This window comes from Mobula birostris, chromosome 14 (genome assembly GCF_030028105.1).
Source record: "Mobula birostris isolate sMobBir1 chromosome 14, sMobBir1.hap1, whole genome shotgun sequence".
NCBI lineage: Eukaryota > Metazoa > Chordata > Chondrichthyes > Myliobatiformes > Myliobatidae > Mobula > Mobula birostris.
The window spans coordinates 42,039,912-42,059,609 of record NC_092383.1 but is presented as its reverse complement, the minus strand read 5'-3'; the positions used below and the strand labels follow the sequence as shown (position 1 = coordinate 42,059,609).

At 46.8% G+C, this 19,698-nt stretch overlaps 1 protein-coding gene across 6 annotated transcripts in view; it reads left to right on the top strand.

Annotated features, from left to right (window-relative positions):
* cgnl1 (cingulin-like 1) overlaps nt 1–19,698 on the top strand; it is a 226,906-nt gene that overhangs the window by 180,955 nt on the left and 26,253 nt on the right. For 5 of the 6 annotated variants that reach the window (XM_072278440.1, XM_072278437.1, XM_072278439.1 and 2 more), the window contains exons 15-16: nt 14,413–14,496; nt 17,008–17,132. In XM_072278440.1, the coding sequence (XP_072134541.1) occupies nt 14,413–14,496; nt 17,008–17,132 (209 nt within the window). Of the gene's footprint in view, nt 1–14,412; nt 14,497–16,992; nt 17,133–19,698 lie in introns of those variants that run through there. The other variant, XM_072278443.1, reaches the window with a different exon arrangement.

The following is a 19,698-nucleotide window of genomic DNA, read 5'->3' as shown; positions in this document are numbered from 1 at the left end:
TTTAAATGAGTTGTGCTTCAGTTAAGAGCCATTTTTGAATGTTTTCTTGTAAGATTCCACAAACTAATCAATCTCTCAGTGAATCATTATGCCCATCATTGGACAGATAATGCTAAGACAGTCTCTTCAATTCAGCCACATATGCTGAAATGAACTCCCCTTCCATTTGATACTACTTATGAAATGTAAAGTATTGTGTAATCAACAAAGGTTTTAGTTCTAAATTGTTCCTGCATTACTTTCACTGTATCAGCAAAGCTCATTTTGGCTGGTTTGGTTGGAACAGTTATATTTCTAAGCAAACTGTATGCTTTTCCACCTATTACGCACAGGAAAATTGGCATTCGCTTTTCATTGGCTATTTGATTTGCTTCAAAGTATTGCTCAATTCACCCAGTATATGCATTCCAGTTATCTTTTGTGCAATCAAATACGTTGATCTTTCTGATGTAGCTTTTCCATTTTCTACACTTTTTAAAACACCTTTCTCTTTTTGTGAAGAAATAAAAACATGCTACAATTTTTTTATATACTGGAACATCTTGCTACACTTTTTTTTAAACTCATGCATCTTGCTGCGCTTCCAGAGGTAGGAAGTCATCTCGGTTTTGCTTAGAACTTCCTCATCACCACTGTTATACTTTGTAACTTCAAAATATTAAATTAATTGAAAGAAAAACAAGGGAGCCCAAGAGATGGGTGTAAATTTTGTATGTAACCCATATGAATTATTTAAACAAAGAATGCTTAATCAAACAATATATTTACAATACTCAAATATTACTATAATAGTAGCCGGTGGTAGTGTAGTAGCATCTGCACTGACTTCAAGACAAGTGGGCCAACTCCTTGCTTGCTGTCCATCTGTGCTGGGTTGAGGGTCAAGCTAGCAAATCAGGCTCATACAAAAACAGATGGCAAAAGAAACGGCAGTGTTGCCACCTAATGCACCACAAGGTGTGGAAAGGAACAACAATTGTTGTTGTTCGTCCTTCGTAGTCGAAGATAACCATGACTTCAAAGTCAAATGGGAGATTGGTGGCTGTGGGTCCGGAGGTGACTGATGAGGCCAATCGGGCCCTGAAGGCTCGCCCACATGTGGGACACAAGTGGGTGGGTGCTGTCGTGGCAGTGGATGCTGCTTGGGCCTTGCGCACAGCACGCTTTCGTTGCACCTCGATGATGCGCCTGACTTCAGCTGCACGGGCTCCTGTGGTGATCTTGCTGCGCCAAGGTGGACGGTCGAGGGCAAGCGTCTCCCACGTGTTGATGTCGACACCCAGGCTTTTGAGGGACGCTTTGAGGCAGTCTTTGTAATGTTTCTTCTGCCCCCCGACTGAGCGCTTGCCCTGACACAGTTCTCCGTACAGCAGCTGCTTAGGCAATCGGCTGTCTGACATTCTGACCACATTCCAGCCCACCTGGCATGGGCTTTCAGCAGGAGGGTGCAGACACTGCAGAGCCCAGCTCGTCCTAGGATTTCCGTGTCGGGGACTTTGTCCTGCCACCTGATGTGGAGGAGTCTGCGGAGACAGCTCAGGTGAAAGTGGTTGAGCTGTTTGGCATGTCTGCTGTAGACAGTCCAGGTCTCACTGGCGTAAAGGAGGGTGGTAAGGACCACTGCACAGTAGACCTTCAGCTTGGTGGTAAGGCTGAGTCCTCTCCGCTCCCAGACAATCTCACGGAGTCTCCCAAAGGTGGCGCTGGCTTTAGCAATCCTGTTGTTGACCTCAGCGTCTATGTTCACTGCGCGAGAGAGTATGCTGCCCAGGTAGGTGAAGTTGTCGACTGGCTGGGGGTTCTGGCCCTTTTCACCGTGATGCACAGCTCCTGGTATGGCTTTCCTGGGGCAGGCTGGTACATAACTTCGGTCTTTTTGGTGCTGATAATGAGTCCAAAGTTGTCGCAGGCTTGTGAGAAGCAGTCCATTTCACGCTGCATCTCCTGCTCTGTGCTGGCGTTGAGTGCACAGTCATTAGCAAACAAGAAGTCTCTGATGACAGTCTCTTGCACCTTTGTAACTGCCTAAGGTTGAACAACCTACCGTCAGTCCTGTACCTGACGTGGATTCCTTCTTTGTAGTTACGGAAGGCATCTGTCAGCATGGCAGAGAATACCATACTGAACAGAGTCGGGGCAAGAACGCAGCCTTGTTTGACGCCATTTGTCACTGGGAAGGCCTCCGACTCATCGCCGTCATCCAGAACTTTCACCATCATACCGTCGTGGAACTGCCGGACGATTGTGATGAACTTGCTGGGGCAGCCAAACTTCTCCATGATCTTCCACAAGCCTTCTCTGCTGACCGTATCGAAAGCCTTGGTTAGATCGACAAAGGTCACAAAGAGGTCGCTGTGCTGCTCCTGGCATTTTTCCTGGAGTTGGCGCGCAGCAAAAATCATGTCCGCGGTCCCACGTTCAGCACGGAAGCCGCATTGGCTTTCTGGGAGCAGACCTTGCTCAAGATGTTGGAGAAGGCGGTTGAGCAGGACGTGGGCCAGGACCTTCCCTGCAGTGGACAAGAGGGAGATGCCTCGGTGGTTGTCGCAAGACTGGTGGTTGCCTTTCCTCTTGTAGATGTGGACTATGCTGGCATCTTTCAGCTGTTGCGTGACCTGTCCCTTTTTCCACATGGACTGGAAGAGCACAGTCAGCTCTTGCATCATGACAGGGCTTCCTGCTTTGTATACCTCAGCAGGGATTGCATCGGGTCCTGGCGCTTTGCCACAGGACAGTTGCTTCACTGCCTTCCTGACTTCACCTGCTGTGAGGAGGGTGTCGAGGTTCTTGTTGATCTCTACCTGGGGCAGGCGGGCAATGGCCTCGTCGTTGATGTCGGCAGGGCGGTTAAGGATGTTGTTAAAGTGCTCAGCCCACCCATCCAGAATCTGCTTCTTCTCTGTCAGCAGCTGCGTCTCATCTGCGTTGAGGAGGGGTGAGGAGCCAGAGGACTGGGGTCTGTATACAGCCTTAAGTGCATTGTAGAAGCGCTTAATGTCGTGGCTGTCTGCATAGCCCTGGATTTCATCGGCCTTCTTGCTGAACCAGCTGTCCTGCATCTTGCGAAGTTTTTTCTGCACCTTTCTTCTTGCGTTGGTAAAGGTACCTTTCTTGGCTAGCGACGTGGGGTCATTCTGATGCGCTCTGTAATGTTGATGTTTCTCTGTTAGTAGTGCCTGTATTTCTTCATCATTCTCATTGAACCAGTCTTGGTTTCTTCGGGTTGCTGGTCCGAGATGTTCGAGGGCGGTAGTGTAGACAGCGTCTCTGAAGGGCGTCCACTGTTCCTCAACACTGGTCCTGTCATCCTGTGGTGTGTCTGGCAGTCTGCCTTCAAGGTCATCGACGAATTCTTCTGCAACCCTGCTGCTTTTCAGCTTAGAGTCATTCAGCCTTTTTGCAGTCTTCTGCCCTTGGGGTCTTCTCATGGGCAGAATGCGAAGCCTGGACTTGGACACAATGAGGCGGTGGTCGGTCCAGCAGTCGGCACCACACATGGCTCTCGTCACTCTGACATCCATCCTGTCCGTCTTCCTGGTGATGATGTAGTCAATCAGATGCCAGTGCTTCGAGCGTGGGTGCATCCATGACGTCTTCTTATGGGTGGGTAGGCGGAACAGGGTGTTGGTGATGACAAGGTTGTGTGTGGCACACGTCTTGAGGAGTAGAAGGCCGTTGTTGTTACACTTGCCAGTGCCGTGTCTTCCAATGATCCCTTCCCAGGTTTGGTAGTCTGTCCCTACTCTGGCATTGAAGTCCCCGAGAACGATGAGCTTCTCTGACTGTGGGATTGCTGAGATGAGGGCGTCGAGTCCTTCATAGGACTTGTCTTTAATGTCATCTGGGTTGGTCATGGTGGGAGCGTAGGCACTAATCAGCGTAGCACTCTTCTTGTTTGCAAGTAGGAGCTGAAGTGTCATCAGGCGGTCGTTGATGCTCTCTGGGTGCTTGGTGAGTTTACGGGCGAGGTTAGAATTGATGGCAAATCCCACGCCTGCTTCTCGTCGTTCAGCGCTGCTGCGACTGCTCCAGAAGAACGTGTATCCACCACTACGTTCTGTCAGCTGGCCCTTGTCTGCTAAGCGCGTTTCACTGAGAGCTGCTATGTCCACGTTGTAGCGAGCTAGCTCTTTTGCAACCAGTGCAGTTCTGTAATTGCAACAATTACAGTAATAATCAATGCACAACAAGGTGAATTACTTTTATGTTGTATGGATCTTACCTAGGTGTTCTGTATTTTGATATTGGCAAAATTATCAGTGTTGATAGTGAAGTGTAATTGAGTATTAATTATACTTTGGAAAGGTGATCTTAAAAGCAGATTTTGAATAGGTTATGAGCAAGAAGGCTGGAAGTGTTGGATGTTGTACTCCTGATTCTGTTCCCAGTGTTCTCCTGCTTATGAAGCAGCATGTAGTGGGAGTGGTGTGAGTGTGGTACATTGTAGTGGGAGTGGTGTGAGTGTGGTGCATTGTAGTGGGAGTAGCGTGATTGTGGTGCATTGTAGTGGGAGTGGCGTGAGTGTGTTGCGTTGTAGTGGGAGTGGCGTGAGTGTGGTGCATTGTAGTGGGAGTGGCGTGAGTGTGTTACGTTGTAGTGGGAGTGGTGTGAGTGTGTTACGTTGTAGTGGGAGTGGTGTGTGGTGCATTGTGGTGGGAGTGGCGTGAGTGTGTTACGTTGTAGTGGGAGTGGCATGAGTGTGTTGCGTTGTAGTGGGAGTGGTGTGACTGTGTTGTGTTGTACTGGGAGTGGCATGAGTGTGTTACGTTGTAGTGGGAGTGGCGTGAGTGTGGTGCATTGTGGTGGGAGTGGCGTGAGTGTGTTACGTTGTAGTGGGAGTGGCGTGAGTGTGTTACGTTGTAGTGGGAGTGGCATGAGTGTGTTGCGTTGTAGTGGGAGTGGTGTGACTGTGTTGTGTTGTACTGGGAGTGGCATGAGTGTGTTACGTTGTAGTGGGAGTGGCGTGAGTGTGGTGCATTGTGGTGGGAGTGGCGTGAGTGTGTTACGTTGTAGTGGGAGTGGCGTGAGTGTGTTACGTTGTAGTGGGAGTGGTGTGAGTGTGGTGCATTGTGGTGGGAGTGGCGTGAGTGTGTTACATTGTAGTGGGAGTGGCGTGAGTGTGTTATGTTGTAGTGGGAGTGGTGTGAGTGTGGTGCATTGTGGTGGGAGTGGCGTGAGTGTGTTACGTTGTGGGAGTGGCATGAGTGTGTTGCGTTGTAGTGGGAGTGGTGTGAGTGTGTTGTGTTGTAGTGGGAGTGGTGGGAGTGTGGTGCATTGTAGTGGGAGTGGCGTGAGTATGTTACATTGTGGGAGTGGCGTGAGTGTGTTGCGTTGTAGTGGGAGTGGCGTGTGTGTGGTGCATTGTGGTGGGAGTGGCGTGAGTGTGTTACGTTGTAGTGGGAGTGGCATGAGTGTGTTGCGTTGTAGTGGGAGTGGTGTGAGTGTGTTGTGTTGTACTGGAAGTGGTGGGAGTGTGGTGCATTGTAGTGGGAGTGGCGTAAGTATGTTACGTTGTGGGAGTGGCGTGAGTGTGTTACATTGTGGGAGTGGTGTGAGTGTGGTGCATTGTGGGAGTGGCATGAGTGTGTTACGTTGTAGTGGGAGTGGTGTGAGTGTGTTACGTTGTAGTGGGAGTGGTGTGAGTGTGGTGTATTGTGGTGGGAGTGGTGTGAGTGTGGTGCATTGTGGTGGGAGTGGCGTGAGTGTGGTGTACTGTAGGAGTGGTGTGCATTGCAGTGGGAGTGGCGTGAGTGTGTTACGTTGTAGTGGGAGTGGTGTGAGTGTGGTGTATTGTGGGAGTGGTGTGAGTGTGGTGCATTGTGGGAGTGGCATGAGTGTGTTACATTGTAGTGGGAAGGTGTGAGTGTGGTATGTTGTGGTGGGAGTGGCGTGAGTGTGTTGCGTTGTAGTGGGAGTGGTGTGAGTGTGTTGCAGTGGGAGTAGCGTGATTGTGGTGCATTGTAGTGGGAGTGGCGTGAGTGTGTTGCGTTGTAGTGGGAGTGACGTGAGTGTGTTGCGTTGTAGTGGGAGTGGTGTGAGTGTGGTGTATTGTGGGAGTGGTGTGAGTGTGGTGCATTGTGGGAGTGGCGTGAGTGTGTTACATTGTAGTGAGAGTGGTGTGAGTGTGGTGCATTGTAGTGGGAGTGGTGTGAGTGTGTTGCGTTGTAGTGGGAGTGGTGTGAGTGTGGTATGTTGTGGGAGTGGCATGAGTGTGGTACATTGTAGTGGGAGTGGTGTGAGTGTGGTACGTCGTGGTGGGAGTGGCGTGAGTGTGTTACGTTGTAGTGGGAGTGGCGTGAGTGTGTTACGTTGTAGTGGGAGTGGTGTGAGTGTGTTACGTTGTAGTGGGAGTGGTGTGAGAGTGTTGTGTTGTACTGGGAGTGGTGGGAGTGTGTTACGTTGTAGTGGGAGTGGCATGAGTGTGTTGCGTTGTAGTGGGAGTGGTGTGAGTGTGGTACGTCGTGGTGGGAGTGGCGTGAGTGTGTTACGTTGTAGTGGGAGTGGCGTGAGTGTGTTACATTGTAGTGGGAGTGGTGTGAGTGTGGTGCATTGTGGTGGGAGTGGCGTGAGTGTGTTACGTTGTAGTGGGAGTGGCATGAGTGTGTTGCGTTGTAGTGGGAGTGGTGTGAGTGTGTTGTGTTGTACTGGGAGTGGTGGGAGTGTGTTACGTTGTAGTGGGAGTGGCATGAGTGTGTTGCGTTGTAGTGGGAGTGGTGTGAGTGTGTTGTGTTGTACTGGGAGTGGCATGAGTGTGTTACGTTGTAGTGGGAGTGGTGTGAGTGTGGTGCATTGTGGTGGGAGTGGTGTGAGTGTGGTGCATTGTGGTGGGAGTGGTGTGAGTGTGTTGCGTTGTAGTGGGCGTGGCGTGAGTGTGTTGCGTTGTAGTGGGAGTGGCGTGTGTGTGGTGCATTGTAGTGGGAGTGGCGTGAGTGTGTTGCGTTGTAGTGGGAGTGGCGTGTGTGTGGTGCATTGTGGTGGGAGTGGCGTGAGTGTGTTACGTTGTAGTGGGAGTGGCATGAGTGTGTTGCGTTGTAGTGGGAGTGGTGTGAGTGTGTTGTGTTGTAGTGGGAGTGGTGGGAGTGTGGTGCATTGTAGTGGGAGTGGCATGAGTATGTTACATTGTGGGAGTGGCGTGAGTGTGTTGCGTTGTAGTGGGAGTGGTGTGAGTGTGGTATGTTGTAGTGGGAGTGGCGTGAGTGTGTTACGTTGTAGTGGGAGTGGTGTGAGTGTGGTGTATTGTGGTGGGAGTGGCGTGAGTGTGGTGCATTGTGGTGGGAGTGGCGTGAGTGTGTTGCGTTGTAGTGGGAGTGGTGTGAGTGTGGTATGTTGTGGTGGGAGTGGCGTGAGTGTGTTACGTTGTAGTGGGAGTGGTGTGAGTATGTTGCGTTGTAGTGGGAGTGGTGTGAGTGTGGTGCATTGTAGTGGGAGTGGCGTGAGTGTGTTACGTTGTAGTGGGAGTGGCGTGAGTGTGTTACGTTGTAGTGGGAGTGGCATGAGTGTGTTGCGTTGTAGTGGGAGTGGTGTGAGTGTGTTGTGTTGTAGTGGGAGTGGTGGGAGTGTGGTGCATTGTAGTGGGAGTGGCATGAGTATGTTACATTGTGGGAGTGGCGTGAGTGTGTTGCGTTGTAGTGGGAGTGGTGTGAGTGTGGTATGTTGTAGTGGGAGTGGCATGAGTGTGTTACGTTGTAGTGGGAGTGGTGTGAGTGTGGTGTATTGTGGTGGGAGTGGCGTGAGTGTGGTGCATTGTAGTGGGAGTGGTGTGAGTGTGTTACGTTGTAGTGGGAGTGGTGTGAGTGTGTTACGTTGTAGTGGGAGTGGTGTGAGTGTGGTATGTTGTGGTGGGAGTGGTGTGAGTGTGTTACGTTGTAGTGGGAGTGGCGTGAGTGTGGTGCATTGTGGTGGGAGTGGCGTGAGTGTGTTACGTTGTAGTGGGAGTGGTGTGAGTGTGTTACGTTGTGGTGGGAGTGGTGTGAGTGTGGTGCATTGTGGTGGGAGTGGCGTGAGTGTGTTGCGTTGTAGTGGGAGTGGTGTGAGTGTGGTGCATTGTAGTGGGTGTGGTGTGAGTGTGTTGCGTTGTAGTGGGAGTGGTGTGAGTGTGGTATGTTGTGGTGGGAGAGGCGTGAGTGTGGTGCATTGTAGTGGGAGTGGCGTGACTGTGTTACGTTGTAGTGGGAGTGGTGTGAATGTGGTGTATTGTGGTGGGAGTGGCGTGAGTGTGGTGTATTGTGGTGGGAGTGGTGTGAGTGTGTTACATTGTGGTGGGAGTGGCGTGAGTGTGTTACGTTGTAGTGGGAGTGGTGTGAGTGTGTTACGTTGTAGTGGGAGTGGCGTGAGTGTGTTACGTTGTAGTGGGAGTGGTGTGAGTGTGATGCATTGTAGTGGGAGTGGCGTGAGTGTGGTGCATTGTAGTGGGAGTGGCGTGAGTGTGTTACGTTGTAGTGGGAGTGGTGTGAGTGTGGTGCATTGTGGTGGGAGTGGCCTGAGTGTGTTACGTTGTAGTGGGAGTGGTGTGAGTGTGGTGCATTGTAGTGGGAGTGGCGTGAGTGTGTTACGTTGTAGTGGGAGTGGTGTGAGTGTGGTGCATTGTGGTGGGAGTGGCGTGAGTGTGTTACGTTGTAGTGGGAGTGGTGTGAGTGTGGTGTATTGTGGTGGGAGTGGTGTGAGTGTGGTGCATTGTGGTGGGAGTGGCGTGAGTGTGTTACGTTGTAGTGGGAGTGGTGTGAGTGTGGTGTACTGTAGGAATGGTGTGAGTGTGGTGCATTGTAGTGGGAGTGGCGTGAGTGTGTTACATTGTAATGGGAGTGGTGTGAGTGTGGTAGTTGTGGGAGTGGCGTGAGTGTGTTGCGTTGTAGTGGGAGTGGTGTGAGTGTGGTGTATTGTGGGAGTGGTGTGAGTGTGGTGCATTGTGGGAGTGGCGTGAATGTGTTACATTGTAGTGGGAGTGGTGTGAGTGTGGTGCATTGTAGTGGGAGTGGTGTGAGTGTGGTATGTTGTGGTGGGAGTGGTGTGAGTGTGTTGCGTTGTAGTGGGAGTGGCGTGAGTGTGGTACGTTGTAGTGGGAGTGGCGTGAGTGTGTTACATTGTAGTGGGAGTGGCGTGAGTGTGTTACGTTGTAGTGGGAGTGGCGTGAGTGTGTTGCGTTGTGGTGGGAGTGGCGTGAGTGTGTTACATTGTAGTGGGAGTGGTGTGAGTGTGTTACGTTGTAGTGGGAGTGGTGTGAGTGTGTTACGTTGTAGTGGGAGTGGCGTGAGTGTGGTGCATTGTAGTGGGAGTGGCGTGAGTGTGGTATGTTGTGGTGGGAGTGGCGTGAGTGTGTTGTAGTGGGAGTGGTGGGAGTGTGGTGCATTGTGGGAGTGGTGTGAGTGTGTTACGTTGTAGTGGGAGTGGCGTGAGTGTGTTGCGTTGTGGTGGGAGTGGCGTGAGTGTGTTACATTGTAGTGGGAGTGGTGTGAGTGTGTTACGTTGTAGTGGGAGTGGCGTGAGTGTGGTGCATTGTAGTGGGAGTGGCGTGAGTGTGGTATGTTGTAGTGGGAGTCGCGTGAATGTGTTACGTTGCAGCAAGAGTGATGCCAGTGTGTTAATTTTTGGTGTTTGAAATAGTCCTGAGTCAGATTGCAGGCAGTTATTCTAATGTGTCAGGCTAATGTTTTTTGCTCTAGAGCTGAGAATTGTAGGCATATCTTGTGTTCTTAGCACTTGAAGAGATGAAGTTAGACAGTAGATAATAGATGCAGGAGTAGGCCATTCAGCCCTTCGAGCCAGCACCACCATTCACTGTGATCACGGCTGATCATCCACAATCAGTGCCTTGTTCCTGCCTTCTCCCCATATCCCTTGACTCCGCTATCTTTCAGGGCTCGATCTAACTCTCTCTTGAAAGCATCCAGAGAATTGGCTTCCACTGCCTTCTGAGGCAGAGCATTCCACAGATCCACAACTCTCTGGGTGAAAAAGTTTTCCCTCAACTCCGTTCTAAATAGCCTACCCCTTATTCTTAAACTGTGGCCTCTGGTTCTGGACTCCCCCAACATCGGGAACATGTTTCCTGCCTCTAGTGTGTCCAATCCCTTAATAATTTTATATGTTTCAATCAGATCCCCTCTCATCCTTCTAAATTCCAGTGTATACAAGCCCAGTCGCTCCAATCTTTCGACATATGACAGTCCCGCCATCCCGGGATTTAACCTCATGAACCTACGCTGCACTCCCTCAATAGCAAGAATGTCCTTCCTCAAATTTGGAGTCCAAAGCTGCACACAGTACTCCAGGTGTGGTCTCACCAGGGCCTTGTACAACTGCAGAAGGACCTTTTTGCTCCTATAGTCAACTCCCCTTGTTATGAAGGCCAACATGCCATTAACTTTCTTCACTACCTGCTGTACCTGCATGCTTACATTCAGTGACTGATGAACAAAGACACCTAGATCTCGTGTACTTCTCTCTTTCCTAACTTGACACCATTCAGATAGTAATCTGCCTTCCTGTTCTTGCCACCAAAGTGGATAACCTCACACTTATCCACATTAAACTGCATCTGCCATGCATCTGCCCACTCACCCAATCTGTCCAAGCACCCTGCATTCTCATAACCTCCTCCTCACATTTCACACTTCCACCCAGCTTTGTGTCATCTGCAAATTTGCTAATGTTACTTTTAATCCTTTCATCTAAATCATTAAATGTATATTGTAAATAGCTGCGGTCCCAGCACCGAGCCTTGTGGTACGTCACTAGTCACTGAAAAGGACCCATTAATCCCTACTCTTTGTTTCCTGTCTGCTAACCAATTTTCTATCCATGTCAGTACTCTGCCCCCAATACCATGTGCTCTAATTTTGCCCACTGGTCTCCTATGTGGGACCTTATCAAAGGCTTGCTGGAAGTCCAGGTACACCACATCCACTGGCTCTACTTTGTCCATCTTCCTAGTTACATCCTCAAAAAAATTCCAGAAGATTAGTCAAGCATGATTTCCCCTTCGTAAATCCATGCTGACTCGGGCCGATCCTGTTACTGCTATCCAAATGTGTCGTAATTTCATCTTTTATAATTGACTCCAGCATCTTTCCCACCACTGACGTCAGGCTAACCGGTCTATAATTCCCTGTTTTCTCTCTCCCGCCTTTCTTAAAAAGTGGGATAGCATTAGCTACCCTCCAATCCACAGGAACTGATCCTGAATCTATAGAACATTGAAAAATGATCACCAATGTGTCCACGATTTCTAGAGCCACCTCCTTAAGTACCCTTGGATGCAGACCATCAGGCCCTGGGGATTTATCAGCCTTCAGTCCCATCAGCCTATCCAACACCGTATTCTGCCTAATGTGAATTTTTTTCAGTTCCTCCGTTACACTAGGTCCTCTGGCCACTACTACATCTCGAAGATTGTTTGTGTCTTCCCTAGTGAAGACAGATCCAAAGTACCTGTTCAACTTGTCTGCCACTTCCTTGTTCCCCATAATAAGTTCACCCATTTCTGGCCTCAAGAGTCCAACTTTGGTCTTAACTAAGTTTTTCCTCTTCACATACCTAAAGAAGCTTTTACTATCCCCCTTTATATTCCTGGCTAGCTTACCTTCGTACCGCATCTTTTCTCACCGTATTGCCTTTTTAGTTATCTTCTGTTGCTCTTTAAAAGTTTCCCTATCCTCTGGCTTCCTGCTCATCTTTGCTATGTTATACTTCTTCTCTTTTATTTTTATACCGTCCTTGACTTCCCTTCTCAGCCACGGTCGCCCCTTACTCCCCTTAGAATCTTTCTGCCTCTTTGGAATAAACTGATCCTGCATCTTCTGTATTGTTCCCAGAAATGCCTGCCATTGTTGTTCCACTGTCATCCCTGCTAGGGTATCTTTCCAGTCAACTTTGGCCAGCTCTTCCGTCATGGCTCCATAGTTCCCTTTGTTCAACTGTAATACTGTCACTCCTGATTTTTCCTTCTCCCTCTCAAATTGTAGATTAAAACTTATCATATTATGGTCACTACCCCCTAATGGCTCCTTTACCTCGAGTCCCCTTATCAAATCCGGTTCATTACACAACACCAGACATCCCACCCTGCAAAAACTCATTTCAGGGAGGTAGCATCATCAATTTGCGGGAGACTTCCGGGAGAGGTGGGATGTCTGCAATAGAGTACCTCCTTAGCAGCTGGCCAGCTAGTTTAAATAATGTTAGCTATGCTAATGAACGAATGACACCTGTTAAACTCACATCAACATGTCTTTTACAGTCTTAACCCACTACGGGCAATAGAAAAGTCACTGTTACAAACAGTGCAGCAAGCAACACTGTCATTATTTTGACCCCTATTAGGCAGGGGTACACTTTAGTGTAGTCTGGGGTGACGTATGTTTTATATTTTTTTGGAACACTCTGCCATGGCGCGCGCGCGCCCGCTCTCTCTCTCTCTCTCTCTCTCTCTCTCGTGGTCGCTCACGCACTCTCTCTCGCTTTCTCGCTCGCTCACTCTCTCTCACTTTCTCGCTCGTTCGCGCACTCTCGCTTGCTTGCTCTCGCGCTCTCTCTTGCTTTTCTCACGCTTGGTCTCAAAAAAATTGATTTCCGTGATATTGTATATAATTTGCGGGCATCAGGGAGCCACTATTAATATGCGGGAGACCCCTGGAAGCTCCGGGAGAGGTGGGATCTCTGCAACACTAAATCGAGAATTGCCTTCTCCCTGATAGGCTCCAGTACAAGCTACTCTAATAATCCATCTCGGAGGCACTCCACTAACTCCCTTTCTTGGGGTCCAGCACCAACCTGATTTTCCAAGTCTACCTGTATGTTGAAATCCCCCATAGCAATTGTAGCATTACCTTTGCGACATGCCAATTTTAACAGTTGTGTTTGTAACAACTGAAAATACTTCTAAACCACTATTGGGTTTGTTCATTGCAATCATACAATACCTTGACTTCTGTTGCATTTTGCTTCTACAGAGGACTTGGTTAATTGGATCATCAGTTAATCAGGGCAGCTGCTTATTTGGGATAACTCAAAGAACAAAAGATTAATCAAGAAAATTGCAAATTTTCTGGGATTCCCTTTGTTTATTTGGGACACAATGCTGCTTAATTGGGACAGGTGATTGCTGCAAACAGTTTCTAACTACTTTCAGTCGTGTGCACTTGTGAGACTGTCAGTCACTACACTGTGCTTAAAAAATATGCATCAGTTGCATGTATTTGTATTGCTATCTATTTGGACTGATGGGCACTGGTTCACAAAGCAGTGAGTTTTGATTTTTTTTAATTTTTACCTTGAAAAAATTTTCAGAACCATGCCAAGATATCACAAAAAATATCTGATATGACACTAGCCAAAAGATTACCGTACTGGACCAAATTAAAAGCCACCTGGCTAACGCCACTCATTGCCAGCTGGTTGATATAACTGGAGTGACAAAATCTATAATTGCAAGATCAACTCTAAAAAGAAGGGGTGTTACGTGAGGGACAACAGGAAACATCCCAAAAATGAAGCTGGGAAGGCAAGGATTTAGATGTCAAAGAGGCCGTCTATCAATGATTTCCCATTGTAACTGGATGAGGTGGATCAGTGGACCAATGTTTTAAAACAGAACAAGTCAAAGGAGCTGCCTAAGAAGATGATCACAAAGACTTTAAAGCCACAGATGGTCGGTTGTCTCGATGGAAATGTTGGCACCACATTAACTTCAAGGAAACACATAGCCAGGAGGATAGTGCTGATGCTGTAAGTGCAGAAACTTGGAAATCTGCAAAACTCTTGACTTGCTGATGAAATGGACCATTTTTTTTTCATCCTGCCATGGTGAACAGTTCCCTTGGCTTAAAACATGCAATGCTATCAAGTTCAAAGAAAGCAATGGATCGATTATCTGTACTAGGTGTCTGAGCTGATTTTGTTCATTTACAGTCAATCAAAAGGACACGTACACTGGCAAATTCCTCAATTGTCAAATTTTAGGAACTAATTCACAGTTCCATAGTACTGTAGTAGTATTTCTAGTGTTCTAATTTGTTCTGTATTTCATTACATAATTTGTTACTCACTTAAATGATAGTTTGTCTTCTTTATACCTATTAATTATTTCAGTGAAACTTTGGCTGATTGGAGCAGTCGCTTAATTGGGCAAAATGTATTGGTCCTGATGTGTCCCAATTAACTCGTATTTGGAAATTTTGGGAAATAAATAATGAAAACTGCAGTCACAAACTTTAAAAGCACAAAATATCACAACTTCCAAGGAAATTAAAGTTAAGCTTTTACATGAGGACAACTCGTGACTGATTAGAAAAGGGAAATATATAATGACATTTTTGGGCAATTTCAATACTACACCCTTTGAAGTACCATCCTTGAATGAATCTTCACGAGTTCTGGTGGGACCTGTGCCTGATCATTTAACTCTTTCTTTGACAGATTGAACAAATGCGAAGTGAGCTTTTCCAAGAAAGAGCAGCAAAACAAGATCTGGAATGTGACAAGGTTTCACTAGAGAGACAGGTATTTTATTGGAATTAAGTTGGACTTCTTTCGGTGCAGAGTTGATATTCAATATTACACTACAAATGAGTGAAAACACCAACTCATGTAATGATACATAGCAGTTTCGACAAAGTAATAATAATTAGCAAAGATGCTAAGTTGGAAATGATTGGGCAAACATTTGGTTAAATTCTTTGCCAGATTAACTGTGTGTTTTGGGTTTATCTCCCTTGTTGATTTAATGTACCATTGGCATTTGGGTTCAGTAGCTGTCCAACCTTGGGAACACAGATGGGAATGACAGATCTTACGATTCCTTATGCCTCCCACCCTGTGCCTCTTTTAGTTTGAAGTCACGGTTTTGTGTTCTGGTTGTTGTAATGTTAACAGATCAGAAGCAGATAGTTATTAAAGCTCTCCTGCTCAGTGTCACATGTTGCTGAGTTTTTAGCCATTGAAAGGAAGATGTTACACAACTCCTCAAGCAGTGAAATTGAAATACATTTTTGTAACAAACACAAAATACTAGAGGAGCTCAGCAGTTCAGGCAGCATCTATGCAGAGGATTGGGTTGACAATTTGGGCCGAGACCCATCATCAGGACTTCAGAGGGAAGGGGAAGAAGTGAGAATAAGAAGGTGTGGGGTGGGGGAGGATGATGTGAAGAGCTGGGAGATGATACATGGAAGAGGTAAAGGGCTGAAGAAAAAGGAATCTGTTGGGAGAAGAGAGTGGACCATGGGAGAAAGGGAAGGAACAGGGGCACCGGAGATGATGGGCAGCTGAGGAGAAGAGAAGAGCGAATAAGAGAGCCAGATTGGGAAATGGAAAAAAGAGAGAAGTGGGAGTGGGGTGGAAGGAGTGTGGGAGGTGTGGTGGAGAAATGACTGGAAGTTAGAGAAATCGACATTTATGCTGGGAGGTTGGAAGCAACCCAGATGGAATATGAGGTGTTGCACTTCCAACCTGATAGTGACCGTAGAGAAGGCCATGGGCTGACATGTTGGAATGGGGATGGAAAGTAGAATTAAGGTGGATGGCCACCACGAAAGCCTGCCTTTTCTGGCGGACAGAGCGAAGGTGCTCAATCAAGTGCCCCCCCCCCCCCCCCAATCTATGCCAGGTCTCACCGATGTAGAGGACACACCGGGAACACTGGATACCACAGTCAACTCCGACAGGCTTGCAGGTGAAGGGTTGCTTCACCTGAAAGAACTGTTTGAGGCCTGAATGATGGAGAGGGAGGAGGGTTTGGGGGAGGTGTAGCATTTGTCCCACTTGCAGGGAGATCAGTGTGGAGGAGTGAGTGGGCCAGCGAGTCACGTGAGGGAGTGACTTTCTGTAGTATTGATAATGAGTGGGCCAGTGAGTCACTGAGCGAGTGACTTTCTGTAATATTGATAATCCAGCGATGGTTGACAGCAGGAATGAAGAACTGAGGAGGGTACAATAACTGTGTTTTATAATATAATTATGTGAAATGGATGACGACCAAGTTTAGTGTTTCGGATGAATGAATATAAGCTTGTGGGTGGGGTGGGGTGGGGTGGGGAAGGGAAGGGGTGCCACACCAGTCATCTTTGAGTGGAGGAAATAACATCAGGGATTGCTCCCCAGTGTTCATTTATGGAAAGGAAGGAGTAGCTGAGTGATGCTGGGTCTCCAAACACCTCAGAGATGCATTTGCATCGGCTTTCTGTGAGAAGCTGATGTAATCCAACCTCCACTCAAAAGGCAAGGGCTTGCATTGTGTTTAAGCTGCTCACTCTTCCGGAATGCACACTTTCTTGAGTACAATGGGATGTCCAGCTGAGTTAAAGATTCTCTATTAATGAACGCGGTAGAGCAGTTTCTGAAAATATAATATACTCTATTATTTCCAGTGTGCTTTCTTTCTGTCTGTAGTGAACTCTGCCATGAAATTATTTACAAAGAAAACACAATTGATTGTGGTCACTGTACAAGTAGTGATGGACTTGAAAAATACTTGAATTTGGTTATGACCCTAGGATCAAAAGTCTCTGCTAATACAAGCTGCTGTTGTCCATCTCTACAGACCTGGTGCTTGCCATCTGTTCATGTGTTGTACTGCTGGATAACATTGTGCTCTGATAATATTCACAAGTAGAATATCTTCCACTGGTATTGCCTATTTACTAGTGAAAGGAAAGGAAATGTTATCAATTTCTGTTAATTATTGGACAAAGACTTCTCACCAAAAAAACTCGCAGCCATCTTCGCTGGCAAAGTAGAATATCCAAATGTGATCCATAATGGGGTCCAGCTGTTCCTAATTAGTGTTACTGTCTGATTTTTAAAATGAGAGATAACTCAGAAATGTGAAATTCATTAAAACATGATCTAGTTACGATATGTACACTTTTCTTTGAGTAAGTGAAGTTGAAATGCTTCACATTAAAGTATGTTTTTGAAATTTTGAAAAGCAAGTTGCAGGTTCATAATTATGAGATGTGTGACAACAGTATACTCAGTTTTGGAAATAATTTTGATTAGAATATTTAATCACAGCACAAGGACCTGAAGAGCAGAATTGCATACCTAGAAGGTTCTCAGAAACAGAATAAAGAAGGGATTGTTACTCAGCTTGAAGCAAGAGTCCAAGAGTTGGAAGAACGTCTTGAGGAAGAGGAAAGGTAAGAAATGATGTTCCCTAAAATAGGATCAGTCCAACCTCAGAGTCTGTTTTGCCAAAACAAAACACATGTTAATGTAAACAACAGGAATTCTGCAGATGCTGGAAATTCAAGCAACACACATAACAGTTGCTGGTGAACGCAGCAGGCCAGGCAGCATCTCTAGGAAGAGGTGCAGTCGACGTTTCAGGCCGAGACCCTTCGTCAGGACTAACTGAAAGAAGAGCTAGTAAGAGATTTGAAAGTGGGAGGGGGAGATCCAAAATGATAGGAGAAGACAGGAGGGGGAGGGATGGAACCAAGAGCTGGACAGGTGATTGGCAAAGGGGATATGAGAGGATCATGGGACAGGAGGCCCAGGGAGAAAAACATTTGGACAGACAAGTCCCCAGGACCCTGGTTACTATGGGGAGCGGAGGAAGATTACTCTGATGGTAATCTTTGCACCCTTTCTAGTCACAGGAGTAGTGCCAGAGGATTGGAGGATGGCAAATGTTGCTCAATTGGGGATAATTCTGGGAATTATAGACCAGCGCATCCTACATCAGCGGTGGGCAAATTAATGAAGAAGATTTTTAAGGAAAGGACCTACAGACATTTGGAAAAGCATAGTCTTTTTAGAGATGGTCAGCATGGCTATATGAGGGTTAAGTTGTGCCTCATGAGAATGATTGTATTTTTCAAGGAGGTGACAAAGTAAATTGATGAAGGTAGAGTGGTGGATGAATTTTAATAAAGTGTTTGATGAGGTTCCCCTTGGAAGGCTCATCCAAAAGATCATGAGGCGTGGGATCCATGGAAACTTGGCTATGTGTATTCAGAACTGGCTTGCCCACAGAAAGCGGAGGGTGGTGGTAGATGGAGCAAATTGTGCCTGGACGTCAGTGATCAGTGGTGTTCTGTAGGATCTGTTCAGGGACCTCTGCTCTTTGTGATTTTTGTAAGTGATTTGGATGGTGAAGTGGAAGGTTGGTCTGTAAGTTTGCAAATGACATGGAGGTTGGTAATGCCGTGGATAGTGTACAAGGTTGTTGCAGGTTCCAACAGGATGCAGTATTAGATGGAAAAGTAAAAGATGGAGTTCAGTTCAAGAAATTGTGAAGTGATACACATTGAAAAATCACACTTGAAGGCTGAGTTAAAGGTTAGTAGGAGGACTTTTAACACTGTGGAGGAATAGAAGAATCTGGAGGCCCAAGTCCATAAATATCTCAAAGTTGCCGCACAAGTTGTTAGGATGGTTAAGGAGGTGTGTAGTGTGCTGGCCTTCATTAATCGGGAGATTGAGTTCAAGTGCTGTGAGATAACATCACAGCTCTCAAAACTGGTTAGACCACATTTGGAATATTGTGTTCAGTCCTAGTTGTCTCATTATAGGAAGGATATAGAAGCTTTAGAGAGGGTGCAGAGGTGACTTACTAGGATGCTGCCTGGATCAGAAGGCTTGTCTTATGAGGAAAGATTCAGTGAGCTAGGGCTTTTCTCTTTGGGGCAAAGGAAGATGAGAGGCAACTTGATAGAGGTGTATAAAAGAATGAGAAACATATATAAAGTGAATAGCCAGTACCTTTTTCCCAGGGTGGCAATGGTTAGTGCCAGAGAATATCCATTGAAGGTGAGTGGAGAAAGTTTAGGAGAGATGTCAGAGGTAGGTTTTTCTGTGTCTGTCTCTGTTTTTCAATAATCCAATTATATCTCTTTGTTCTACTGTGAATGCTAGCATGGAAATGAATTTCCGGGTGGATATGGTGATACTTACGTACAGTATCTACTTTGAACTTTGAATTTTGACAAAGAGATTGGTCAGTGCCTGGAACACACTGCTGGGTGGTGGTTGAGGCTGGTACAATAGGGACATTTAAGAGACTCCTAGCTGTGTCAGAGGGAAAGGTTAGATTGATTGTGGAGTAGGTTTTTATTGGTTGGCACATTGTGGGCTGAAGTTCTGTGTTCTCTTTCTAGCATCTGCAAAGGTTTTGTTTTTAGGTAATTCCAACAGCAATGAAATAAATGTGCGATGTACTTGATTAGGTTGAGTTGTTCTCCGATCTTGGCAATTTACTTACAAATGTTTCATCCCCACGCAAGGAGACATCACCGGTGCACTGCTGATTGTGGTGTGTCCTCTGAATGCTTGGCCTTTGCATAGTTTTCAATCAGCTGCTTGGATGTCATTTTGGAAACTCGACTGTGATATGGGTGAGGAAATTTCGTCGCTGATTGGCTGTGTGATGAACTTTGTGCGTTGTGATCCATGCTATTGACAGATACTATTTAATTCTGAAATCTCACCAGTCCCTCCTGAAATAAGGAATATTATTACAGTGATATCGACTTAAAAATGGGAGATGGCTTTACAGAAATGTGAATTTATCCATGTGGAATTTGCTTTAATTGTGTAGAGAACCATTAGTGGCAGTGACAGGAGAACTGTGTGCATTGTCCTCGCATAAATCACCCATAATAGTCCCACCCTTGGATTCAGTTCCTGCTGTGCTGTTGCTCTGAATGTACTAGTGGGGTTGTCATTGCTGCCTTTCCTTAATGAGTAAAAAGCTGAATAAAT